This window comes from Schistocerca cancellata, chromosome 3, assembly GCF_023864275.1.
Source record: "Schistocerca cancellata isolate TAMUIC-IGC-003103 chromosome 3, iqSchCanc2.1, whole genome shotgun sequence".
In the NCBI taxonomy this organism is placed as follows: Eukaryota; Metazoa; Arthropoda; class Insecta; order Orthoptera; family Acrididae; genus Schistocerca; species Schistocerca cancellata.
Window position 1 is genome coordinate 739,087,256 of NC_064628.1, and position 13,573 is coordinate 739,100,828.

A 13,573-nucleotide genomic window follows, 5' to 3' on the forward strand; every position below is an offset into this window, starting at 1 on the left:
AGACTTTAACTGCCTCATACTACGGTCATATCAAAATGCTAATCTAATGCTTGATTCAGCACTCCCTCTTCAGACCACAAGTGGCTCATGGGGACCATCCGACAGCCGTGTCATCCTCAGATAAGGATGCAGACACGAGAGGCGTGTGGTCAGCACACCGCTCTCCCGGTCGTTACGATGCTTTTCTTTGACTGGAGCCGCTACTATTTAGTCGAGTAGCTGCTCAATTGGCATCACGAGGCTGAGTGTACCCCGAAAAATGGTAACAGCGCATGCCGGCCACGTCCGACTGCTTGTAACTTCGGTGATGTGACGGGAACCGGCGTATCCACTGCGGCAAGGCCGTTACAATCTAATGCTTTTGATGTCCCTCAAAAATATAAATCTTCTCAAGACACAAGAAGCCAAACCACGGTGTACCTTCATTACTTCCCCACACCTGAGCCGCTGTCTTGCTTATAAAAAGCTTTACCCACGCAAATTCATTTTCATATACTCTGTATTTTAGAGGAAGGCTACTGTAACAGGTTAGCAGCGCTAATCCAAAACTCTGTTGTGACATCTACCAGTCCTACGAGAATAATTCTAGCCTTCCTTCCAAGTCCATGGACAAGAGCTCCAGGGAAGCACCTCAGCTCCTTGTCGAGTGACGCAAACGTCCAACCATTACATTTTTTCCCGTACCCCTTACACAGTTTTTATATGTTAGTTACCCTCGCATCATAGATTACGCGTTACACCCTGTGCCATAGGCCGAAGAGGCATTTTCACTTCACAGCACACTCAACATTGCCTTAGGAGGCAGTTTCACATTTCATTTGTCTTCCATTTCTCGTACATTTTCTTGTCCCTTATAACTGTGAGAATCTAATTACATATATCAAATAATGTTAGCCTGAAGAGCAGCATTACAGCTACTGCCAACACTCCCCTTATTCCGTTGTAAAGGAATTAAGACTTCTATAAAAAGGAGAACTATATATCCAGTTATACAGATGTGAAAACGCCAATTTCAGAGTGATTTGGCAATAATCATTTGAGTGTAATCAGATTTGATTATTTCGTAGTTGAACATTTTAGTTGCTAGGATCGATATGACCTATAATGGAGTTGAACGTTACCTGCAAAGTGAACCTGGAAGGAGGAGGTAAACATTGTCTATGAAGTGAACTTGGAAGGATCTGAAGCGTGCTACAAGTGTTTCTACACTGCTGTTGGCAGCACCCGAGGTGGAGATCGTGGACGAGCGCGGCCGACCGCTGAGCGACAAGTACTACGAGCCCAACAGCACCATCCAGCTGTCGTGCGTGGCGCGGCGCCGGCAGCCGGTCACCTGGAGGCACGGTGACGTCACTCTGAACTACGGAACCTCGAGGGGAGGCATCAGGTGAGTGCTGTGCACGGCCTCATAGTAATACTCTTGTCCTACGTTGTGGTGTGCGTACTGTAAGACCTTCGGGCCGGCCGATGTGGCCGTGCGGTTAAAGGCGCTGCAGCCTGGAACCGCAAGACCGCTACGGTCGCAGGTTCGAATCCTGCCTCGGGCATGGATGTTTGTGATGTCCTTAGGTTAGTTCGGTTTAACTAGTTCTAAGTTCTAGGGGACTAATGACCTCAACAGTTGAGTCCCATAGTGCTCAGAGCCATTTGTAAGACCTTCGGGACACACACCATCAGATTATTTGACTTGTCGCTCTAACGAAGTAGGCGAGTGTCAGCAATATGTCTCGTGGTCTTATCGTGGCGTGTTTATCTTCTGCCGTTAGGTCAGACGATAGAAATGCCACTTGCACGCTTAGAGTAGCAGATTGACGGTGACCAACTTTAAATAGAACTTGATTAATTTTCACACACATTTATTAAAATAATAACAAGCATAAAAATAACTTAACTTAGTTCTGGATGCTATTTACAATTGACAATCTGAAGTTCCTTTGGTCTTGGTACGTTAATCTTATTCTCACATATCTCTGATACTTGACAAAGTGTCTATTCATTTATCTTCATGGCTATGTATAGGAATATGGTAATCTTATTAGGCGCAGACTGAAACGTGACTAACTTGACTATAGACTGGTACAGTCTAATGCAGACTAATTCAGACTGACTAATCGGAGGTCTGTACACTCGTTATAATACCTCGAGCGTTCAGGTATCACTACGCGAGTGTGATCCGCGAGGAGAAAAGGTTTTACGTTAGCAGCAATCTCGTTGGCTGCGTTACATATTAACACGCGGATCGGCGGAAGCAGAATTTGGTCCGTCTCTTAAGACAGCGCCATCTCGTAGTGCGGAGATGGACTAGCGCTGCGCCTCCGCTGTTGTGCTTAGCGGGGTGCGCTCTATTGGGAAAGTTGTGTACACGCTGACTATGCGGAACTATGTACACAACATACGTCTATATCCAAACTGTGGAAACAACGTAGAGATTCGTGGTTGGCAGTGCTTTTTGTTGATTTCGCCAATGTTTGGAGGTGCTGGGGCCAATGAGACATACGGGCCCTGCAACGAACTTGTGGCTTCACACTAGTCAGCTCCTCCACCACACTAGGCGAACGCTCGGCTCCATGCAAGGCCCTTGGAAAATCAATATTTAAGTGGAAAGGTACCATCTAAATATCATAGTTTTGTCGTGTGCTACCGAGAAGTTGAATGCGTTAAAACAAGCAGTTCGGAATTATTAAACTCGTCTGAAATAGTTCCTCGATCCCCGGCGGAGATGGCTGCCTGCTGACACTAGTAAGACCTGCAGTGTGACGTGTTGTGACGTTCGCCCTGCGAACTGTTTTTCTCGTGAGTGTCGGCAGAAGATGTATCGCAACTGTGCTTGACACACGGTATGCAGCGTATAATCAATGGATTTGCTAAAACGGCGCTAATTATTCTCTATTGACTTGATTGAACGTTCTTGCACCTTCTACCTTTTTATCAAATAAACAGAAGCAGCTCTCAAGTACTCACTATCTCTTCGCAGTAGGAGGGGCGCTTGAAAAGTTCGTGCAATGTCTGAGAGGTGGTACCAACGGCGCATGTCGAGCACATGTTCAGTTAGTAACATCTTTGGAAAGAACGCACACCAAGTTTCAGTCATATTGGTCTATTTCTTTGGGTTTGGCATCCGTGTGAATCAAGGAAGTCGAGTGGTTGTCAAAAAATGGACGAAAACGAATTTCGTATGGTAATCAAACATTACTTTATGAAAGGCAAAACTCCTCAGGAGATTAAAGAGAAGCTTGATAAACATTACGGTGACTCTGCACCTTCGATTAGAACCGTTTCTAAGTGGTTTCAAAATTTTCGAAGTGACCATACGGGCACAAGTGACGCTGAACGTTTTGGACGCCCTGTGGAGGTTACGACTCCAGAAATCATAGACAAAATCCATGATATGGTGATTGATGACGGAAGAGTTAAGGTGCATGAGATTGCTAGTGCTGTGGGCATCTCGAATGAACGGGTATATAATATTTTGCATAAACATTTGGACATGAGAAAGCTATCCGCAGGATGGGTTCCACGATTGCTCACGCTTGACCAAAAACTAAATCGTGTGAAGTGTTGCAAGGATGGTTTGCAGCTGTTAAGGAAGAATCCGCAGGACTTCAGGCGTCGTTTCGTCACTGGGGATGAAACGTGGATACATTACTATACTCCTGAGACCAAAGAATAATCAAACAATGGGTTACCAAGGGAGAATCTGCACCAAAAAAGGCGAAGACCATTTCTTCTGTCGGAAAGGTTATGGCGACTGTCTATTGGTATTCGCAAGGGATAATCCTCATCGACTATCTAGAAAAGGGTAAAACTATTGCAGGTGCATATTGTTCGTCGTTATTGGACCGTTTGTAACCGAGGTGGAATGAAAACACCGGTGACTGGACCGCAAAAAATCAAGACGATGCACCAGCACACACCTCCGCAGTTGTGGTCGCAAAATTAATGGAAATAGGATGCCAACTCGTTTCACACCCCCCCCCCCCTATTCTCCAGAGCTGGATCTCTCTGACTACTATTTGTACCCAAATTTGATGAAATTGCTGGCGGGGCAGAGATTTTATTCAAACGAGGAGGTGGTTCCAGCAACTAATAGTTATTTTGCAGACTTGGACAGTTTTTATTAATCGGAATGGATCAACAAATTAGAACAGCGTTGGACGAAGTGGAAAAGTCTAAAAGCAGACTTTGTCGAAAAATAAAAAAGGGTTACCCCAAACACGAAAGTAGTTTCTATTTTTGCACGGACTTTTCAAACGCCCATCCTGTATGACTGAATCGGTTGCCATGTGCTCATAATAATAATTAGCTATGCAATTGATGAAACTATTATCAATTGCTTGACAGTGTGTCCCTCTCATATTTCCTCAGAACTAAGAAACATTCACATCATCACGTTAATCCCTGTACCTGTGGCACAATGTGAAAACAGTGATAGATCGCCTTAAATTTCACATGCAACGAGCACGTATCTAAGTGTAGATATACGGAAGCATATCTCAAATACCTACGAGAAAGATTACTGTTGCTGTAGAGACAGTGACAGTTGTGTTGTTTATAGATGACTTGAATTTACTTTCCAAGGTTTCCGTAGCAGGCTACTAGTTAAAATTTTATTATTTACTTTCAAACATTTAAGTGTTGTCCTGGTATGTTATTAATTCACTCAACTGAACTAACGTATTGAAAGTTGTGCCGTATTATAAGGTACATACGTTTCCTCGTTATTTTCATTCTTTGATAGATGTAAGCCTGCCACTCCCCCACGCGTGTTTGACGACCGTCGCTGTTAGCAGAAGCTGCTGACTTTTTCTCTGAACGGTATCGATGCATTGGGCTCAGATGGTGGAAAGATGGCCGCTGCTCCGCTTCGTACAGTATTTTACGGGCTACAAGACGTAATATTTTCTCTGAAAAATCGCCTCCAAAATTCAGGTGCATCTTATGCCTGAAATTAGTAGAAAAATGTCCAGTTTTTATTTAAAATTCCCACCCGTCCCGAAAATGGCGTAAATTAGATGCCGCGGGAAACCTGTCTCGGTCTGGCAGCACTGAATTTAACTGCCAGCAGCGGTGCACCGACGCAACTAACATTAGTTTCGGGGATTTACGGGCTTGCTAACACTGCCTCGACACTCCGCCTTCACAAACCCAGAACACTGTCTAGGCTACGACGCGTTATTGCAGTCTCCGATGCCAGTGAACTTGAACTGAAAGTGATTTGTGCTATCAGTTAACAGTGCAATATTTTTGTTAGTAGCTAATTTCGTAACGGAAAAAAATGAAAGTTATTCATATGATGCGGTCTATAGATTAATTGAAATTAATAGCATATTCAGAAGAACATGAAAACAGAGCAACTGAGCTGCATTTCGGCCCTCCACCAACAGAAAAAAACTAATCGTTATTGGCGGGCTGGTAAAGAAGAACAGAAAAAAATGAGGAATATTAAATGAGCAAATAGAGGACTGAATGCGAAATGGCCAAAACTAGTACATAACGTATTGAAATGGATTCAAGGACACCGTCAAAATGCCATTGGAATTAATACAAAATTCATCAGATTCACCCTCGTAAGCTAGTGCTACTTTAAGGGTGGAGTTGGTTGATGCTATAGGCTTATGAAGCCTCATTGACTTTGAATGCGTACCAAAACAAAAATATATCAGAAAATGCCACAAGAGTAGTAAGATAAAATGTTATCTTTCCGTCGCTTTAATTAGTCATCAGCGAAAGAAAACCAGTGTGGAAACGAGCCAGGTAGCGAGTATGGACGAAATTCCTCAGATATTTGATATAGCGAGTAACAGAACTGTTGCCATGAAAGGTGCTAAAACTGCAACGATAAAAAAAAGTGAACATGAAAAAATGCGCTACATTGTTGTCCTTTCATGTTGTGCTGACGGTGCTGAACTTAATCCAATGATCATTTTCAAGTGCAAAACAATGTCAAAACCTTCTGAAATACCGCCAGGTGTTCACATACATGACAGGGCGTGGATGGACGAATCTGGTATGAAATTATGGATGAAGAGAGTGTGGGACAGAAGGAAAGGTGCTTTATTGTAGACTGGTTCTCTTCTTGTGCTTGATTAGTTTTGTGGTCATTTACAAAATTCTGCGAAAGAAAAACTGAGAAAGGGAAACACAGAGCTTGTAATTATTTCAGGAGAACTTACGTCACAACTGCAATCTCTTGATGTCTCTATAAATAAACCATTTAAATTATATTTAAGAGAGGAATGGAACAAATGGATGATGGATGAAACCAATCATGAATTAACGCCGAAGGGAGCTTTAACGGGACTTATAATCAAACAAGTGTGTCAGTGGATGAAACAGTCATGGTCAAGGTTATTATTGTTAAATCTTTCACGAAGTGTGGTATAAGCAACGCTCTCGGTGGCAGCAAAGACATCTTGTATACGAAGAGGACAACGATGACAACGACGACGAAGAGGAAGAAGAAGAAGAAAGTACATATGACGACTTTCAGGGATTTTAAAGGTCAGTTCGTTTTTAGAAACTAAGAAGATTTTTTAGTCTGGCTTTGAACTCTAAAAGTGAAAAACGTAGTAATATTATTTTAAAAAATGCTTAAAGATTAAGGCGCGTTTTATAGTCACTACCATCTTATATTCCGTATAATAAGATATTTAATAGATTAATTGAAGACGCACAGTTCCAGAAATCAACTTAGCGAACAGAAATGTTGTAATCTCTCGAGGGAACAACTTCTAGATGGAATTCAGATGTTGTATATGGATAAAACACAAACTGCTTATGACAACAATACACTGCCAATAGAAATGTTTGACGGGGAAAGTGCACTTTCATTTAAACTTCCACAAAAACATGTATTATGCCTTCACAGTTAAATCTATCTAGATCTGAACAGTTCGTTACAGATTCTAACACGCAATTACTTTTTATGTAACATTCCGTCTGGGCTACACAGTCCAAATTCATCTTCCACCTCATTCAACAGCGCTTCTCGTAAGAACGCTTCGTAAACACAGTTCATACCTGTACACTTCTCCTGATAGACAAATTTCAATCTTGCTTGCTATCTGCCACTAAACAGCACTTGATTTCTTCCCTTCTCTTCTCCTCTTTAAGTCTTTTCCCGGAAATTACGTCTCTTTCTTCTTATGTCAGTAGGCATGCTAGTTTTCTTGAACCTTTCTCACGATCTCTGAATATTTACGTACATGTTGTTCGATTACAGGATCGCGAGCGTGTTCCGTCAAGACACCATTACTCTATGTCTGATAACATTCTTCATTACGTCTGCACTTTATCAAAAAAAGCTTCACTTTAATTTATTCTTATTACAGCATCTTTTTCTCCCTCTCCTCCTTACATTACAGTTTCAAAATACTTCTCCTATCCTCATTACATAGACTAGATTTTTCTTTAACATACTGCCTTTAGGGCACAGAACTTCATTTACATAGGAAAATTAAAGTTAATATTGAACAAAATACATTGACAAGTTACAAGATACATTTAAATATCAATGTCTAATTTTAGTATTAACATTTAGAAGGAATAAAATAAAATCGTGTTGAAAGCACATATAATTAGCAGTCTATAGTACCGTTGAATTAATACATGTTAATTTCATGAGACGAAAATGTTCGCCACAGTAATAGCAATTGAATTCTCCATACGTATTTTTTTTTCTTCCAGTGAGATCTTATTTATAACACATTTAATCACTAATGTTCGTACGCAGTGTTGACCTGTAGAATTCAGTTTCATTGAGACAGTACTATTGATGGACTGCGGAAGACATTAGATGAAAATCTCGTGAGAAATGAAATAACTGGAAGCAAACCATCTGCTCAGTTGGAGACAATGTGGAACGTAATCTTAGTAACTTAAAGTGAAATTGTTTATCTAGTTCCACTCGATAACTTTCCTCAGCGGCGAATTTATAGGCTGTTATACCATTGACTAATAAGGAGGGGCAAATAAAAGTGGCCTGAATGAGCAGATGCTGTTGAACGTGAATGCATGCATAGAACCACAACCCATGACGCCCACACCACGTGTGGGCCAGCAACGTGATTTGCACCGGTTCAGGGCGTAAAGCGGCCTGTGTCAGTGTGAGTGGAGCATTTCAAAGGGGATGATGGTACACACAGTGGAGCAGCAGGTGTTCGTTGTGAAAAGGTACTTGACAACAAAGTCGCGGAAACTGTGTGGTCGGTTGTTTCCTGAAAAGTTCAATGGTGTCAAAGTGCCAGCAAAGAGTACCACGCAACACTTAGTCCGGAAATAGCGTCAGACAGGATCTTGCTTCGAATAAGTCAAAAACAATCGGAAACGTGGTTTCAGTTCATCAGAGAGTTCTTCAGAGTCCTACCAAATAAACCCGTCGCCTGAGGCAAGTGACATGCAAATCACGTCGATCACGTGGACGAATTTTCGACATGATCTGGAGTCCGGCTGTCGCCCTAGCCGGCCACCCAGGTCACCTGATCTGTCAGTGGCACCGTCTTCAAGAACTGCAGAAGAACATGAGACTCCAGCAATTATAACAGTGCAGCTTTGATCCGCCTTCACCAACCAAAGTATAAAGAGATGAATGGTAGGTACTCCACATAGGTCAAAACGTTGATAATACCAGGAACGGAAAACAGATCTTCCTCTCGTGACTACTGACGAGTTGTGGCAGGATTTGAGGGTTAGTGGATTTGTACTGAGATGGATGTCCGCCCCCAGCAGCTGTGTGGTCAGTGCGACAGAATGGGCTGGGTCGGAGATTTTCTCCGCTCAGGGGCTCGGTGTTGTGTTGTCCTAATCATCATCATTTTATCCCCATCGATGAGCAAGTCGCCGAAGTGGCGTCAAATAAAAAGACTTGCACCCGGCGAACGGTCAACCTGACGGGAGGCCCTAGTCGCACGACATTTCGATTTACTGAGATGGATCATGAAGGATAGGTAGGAGGAAATGTTACAATATACTTTTTTTTTACCAGATGGGTCAAATGTCCACACAATGTATGTTGTTGGCTCTCTCACAGCTGCAGATATTTGCAAAGTAAAGGTAGCACTCGAAGAGAGCTGGCAATTACACAAAACCGAAACACAGAGAAACTAAGTGTATTTACAAATAATGCTTCCATACATTCAGTGAGGAATGTTGTTGAATCGTGTTTGTGTGTGGAGGGGGGGAGGAGGGGGGGGGTTCTTTAAGCCTGGGTAATGAGGGTGTTGGGGAACAGATATGAAAGTTGCTGATAAATAATTCGACCAACCAGACAGGAGGATCAGAGCATAGATATTTTTTCTCAGGACGTTAATGGAGGAATCCTCCTAGTGTGGGAGACGATAGGGAGAATCACTTCGCAACATATTTCTTGCAATGAATTGCTATAGAAGCATAGGAGATGAATGGTTGAACGTAGTTGATGTCTTTGACGCCTGAGACATATATCCGTTTGCTTTCAGGCCAAGTCGACAGTACTTAAGCAGGATACGGGACTGGCTACAGACAGTTCAAGCAAACATAGCGAGAGATGTAAATCATAGAAACTCATATAACCCTAAAAATCTAACAAAAACTGAAAAGCTAATGCATTTGTTTGCTGCCTATGCCATATGGATAAATAAGGCGTTTCGGCATATTTTAAGCTGTTGAATCATTTTGTTAAAGATTTAAAAATAGTTCTTGTGACTATTCCTCCGTCGGCGAGGTTGACAGTTGCTAAATAGTCTGGTACATGAGGACGTGCTGCTACAATACATCTACCCAAACTCTTCTCGTACGTGCTCGTTGGGATTTAAGAAGGAGAACGGGCAGGCCAGTTCATTCACTAAATGTCCTCTCGTTCTAAGGGCACAGTGTCATCCCCCAAAATGAAGTCAGCGCCGAATGCAATACTGAAAAGATGCGATTGGTTGGAGTACAGTGCCCGTGAGTGTAGGCCTATTGTGTTCAAAGACTTGGAAGTCAGTACGCCTATGTAACATCATGCTTTTCCATATCGCAAGACGTGGACCAACGAAACGACTCTGTCCGACAACGATCGTGGGTGCCTTACGTATTCCTACCTCTCGCCATGTGGGAGTACGTCGAACATGATTGCTTGGATGTCCAGGCGTTACGGTGCTGGCAGGCGTAGCACTGAACACAGTACACTCACCGGTCAGTATTATTGTGACACTGAAGTCCTTCCCTATGTGAATCTCTTCAATGGTGCATTCGGCGCCGACAAACAGATAAATTGTCTCTTGTGAGAGCAGATCACTTTCCTTGAATCAACACTGGTCGTAGCCTGCAATGTTAAGTGCAGAATGTTACCAACCCTAAAACTTTAAAGTACACAGATGATTCGTAATATACACTCCTGGATTTTGAAATAAGAACACCGTGAATTCATTGTCCCAGGAAGGGGAAACTTTATTGACACATTCCTGGGGTCAGATACATCACATGATCACACTGACAGAACCACAGGCACATAGACACAGGCAACAGAGCATGCACGATGTCGGCACTAGTACAGTGTATATCCACCTTTCGCAGCAATGCAGGCTGCTATTCTCCCATGGAGACGATCGTAGAGATGCTGGATGTAGTCCTGTGGAACGGCTTGCCATGCCATTTCCACCTGGCACCTCAGTTGGACCAGCGTTCGTGCTGGACGTGCAGACCGCGTGAGACGACGCTTCATCCAGTCCCAAACATGCTCAATGGGGGACAGATCCGGAGATCTTGCTAGCCAGGGTAGTTGACTTACACCTTCTAGAGCACGTTGGGTGGCACGGGATACATGCGGACGCGCATTGTCCTGTTGGAACAGCAAGTTCCCTTGCCGGTCTAGGAATGGTAGAACGATGGGTTCGATGACGGTTTGGATGTACCGTGCACTATTCAGTGTCCCCTCGACGATCACCAGTGGTGTACGGCCAGTGTAGGAGATCGCTCCCCACACCATGATGCCGGGTGTTGGCCCTGTGTGCCTCGGTCGTGTGCAGTCCTGATTGTGGCGCTCACCTGCACGGCGCCAAACACGCATACGACCATCATTGGCACCAAGGCAGAAGCGACTCTCATCGCTGAAGACGACACGTCTCCATTCGTCCCTCCATTCACGCCTGTCGCGACACCACTGGAGGCGGGCTGCACGATGTTGGGGCGTGAGCGGAAGACGGCCTAACGGTGTGCGGGACCGTAGCCCAGCTTCATGGAGACGGTTGCGAATGGTCTTCGCCGATACCCCAGGAGCAACAGTGTCCCTAATTTGCTGGGAAGTGGCGGTGCGGTTCCCTACGGCACTGCGTAGGATCCTACGGTCTTGGCGTGCATCCGTGCGTCGCTGCGGTCCGGTCCCATGTCGACGGGCACGTGCACCTTCCGCCGACCACTGGCGACAACATCGATGTACTGTGGAGACCTCATGCCCCACGTGTTGAGCAATTCGGCGGTACGTCCACCCGGCCTCCCGCATGCCCACTATACGCCCTCGCTCAAAGTCCGTCAACTGCACATACGGTTCACGTCCACGCTGTCGCGGCATGCTACCAGTGTTAAAGACTGCGATGGAGCTCCGTATGTCACGGCAAACTGGCTGACACTGACGGCGGCGGTGCACAAATGCTGCGCAGCTAGCGCCATTCGACGGCCAACACCACTGTTCCTGGTGTGTCCGCTGTGCCGTGCGTGTGATCATTGCTTGTACAGCCCTCTCGCAGTGTCCGGAGCAAGTATGGTGGGTCTGACACACCGGTGTCAATGTGTTCTTTTTTCCATTTCCAGGAGTGTAGCTCACAGTTGACGAGCCCAAATGCCACTACGTCCTTAAATGTTCAGAACTCTAAAATGGTCCCAAATCGATGCATTCGCTGGCAATGACACAGAAATGGGGTAAAACAGTATGAACCATTTTCTATGGATGACGATACGCGACCGCACAGATCTGCACTGATGGAGGAGCGCTTGCAATGAGAGAATATTTGTCGAACATACTGACCTTCTCTTTCCCTGATTTAAGTCGAATCGCAAGGGTGTGGGACGCGTGGAGGAAACGTATTTCAGCACCTCCGCGTGCACCAGCTATCATCCAGCAGCTGTCAACCACGGTGGTGGAAGAGTAGGACTCTCTACCACAAGACCCCCTTACCAACTTAGTGGCTAGCGTCAGAGCACCTTGCAAAGTAATCACTCAGGTTTTATGGAATTGAAGGTTGGGTTGAATCATACTTAATGAACAGAAAGCAAAATGTTGTACCGAATAGCACAAATAATGTTGGGAGGGTGATAAATTCTAGTGAATTGAGAGTTATTACAAAGGGAGTCCCACAGGGATCAATTTTAGGTCCTCTGCTGTCTCATATTCATGTGAATGTCCCCTCACTTAACATTCAGCAACCGGAAGTAGTACATTTTGCAGATGACACGGGTGTTATAATAAATACCATTCCAGAAAAAGCAGCTGAAGATATTGTTAAGGATGTCTTTCAAAGAATTATTAAGTGGTTTTCAGAAAACGGACGCTCCCTTAATTTTGAAAAAATCACTATATCTAGTTCTGTACATCGAATAGATTCATACCGACAATTGATGTAGCACATGAACAGGGCTCAGTTAACAGTGTAGATTTCTCCAAATTTTAGGGTGTTCACATTGGTGTCATCTTGAACTGGAAGAAGCATATTACTGAGCTTCTCGAACAATTAAGTTCAGTTTCTTTCGCTCTTCGTATAATCGCTAGTCGTTGTAATAAACGTACTTTGCATATTTTCACTCAATACTGTCGTATGGAATAATTTTCTGGGGTAACTCTCCACTTAGACAGAAAGTATTGATTGCACAAAAGAGAGCAGTGAGAGTAATTTGTGGTGTTCATCCAAGGACGTCATGAAGGCACCTTATCAAGGAGTTAGGTATTTTAACGGCATCATCAGAGTACATATATTCGCTAATGAAATTTGTTGAAAATAATCCATCTCAATTTGCGAAGAACAGTGATGTTCATTAGTACAACACTAGAGAGAAAAATGACCTTTCCTATCCGTTATGGAAGCTGTCAGTTGCTCAAAAAGGAGTACATCATTCAGCAACAAAAATCTTTGATCATTTGCCCAACAACATAAAATGTCTGGCATGTAGCAGCTCAAATTTTAAATCTAGCTTAAAATCATTTCTTTTGGTCGACTCCTTCTATTCTATGGACGAGTTTCTATTTCAGAACTGCATGTGTAGAAGTAAAAATTTCGGTAATATTAATATTACCAAGTGCGTATATATATCTTGTAATGTGACTTGTTTCACATCATATCGATAGAATAATCGGGAAAATGATCTACGAAACATGACATAACTAAACTAAATAAACTCCCGTTCATGGTGAACACGCACCCTGTTAAGAATCGTCTTCCACGTTGTGTAATGTCCAGGAGACCATCTTGAACTGCGGTGATTTAAATATTTTTCTTTGAATAAAAGTGTCATTTCTGTTTGTCTCATTGAGCATTCCATTCACTTATCTTCCGCACTATACTAGCAGTTCTTTCTATGTATGGTCCAAGTTTCGTAAAGTTACGTTATTTGGAGCGATACATGA

At 43.5% G+C, this 13,573-nt stretch overlaps 1 protein-coding gene across 1 annotated transcript in view; it reads left to right on the forward strand.

Annotated features, from left to right (window-relative positions):
• LOC126176995 (uncharacterized) overlaps positions 1-13,573 on the forward strand; it is a 434,921-nt gene that overhangs the window by 344,187 nt on the left and 77,161 nt on the right. Inside the window, exon 5 of the mRNA XM_049924207.1 lies at positions 1,222-1,387. Coding sequence (XP_049780164.1) covers positions 1,222-1,387 — 166 coding nt within the window. The remainder of the gene's footprint in view (positions 1-1,221; positions 1,388-13,573) is intronic.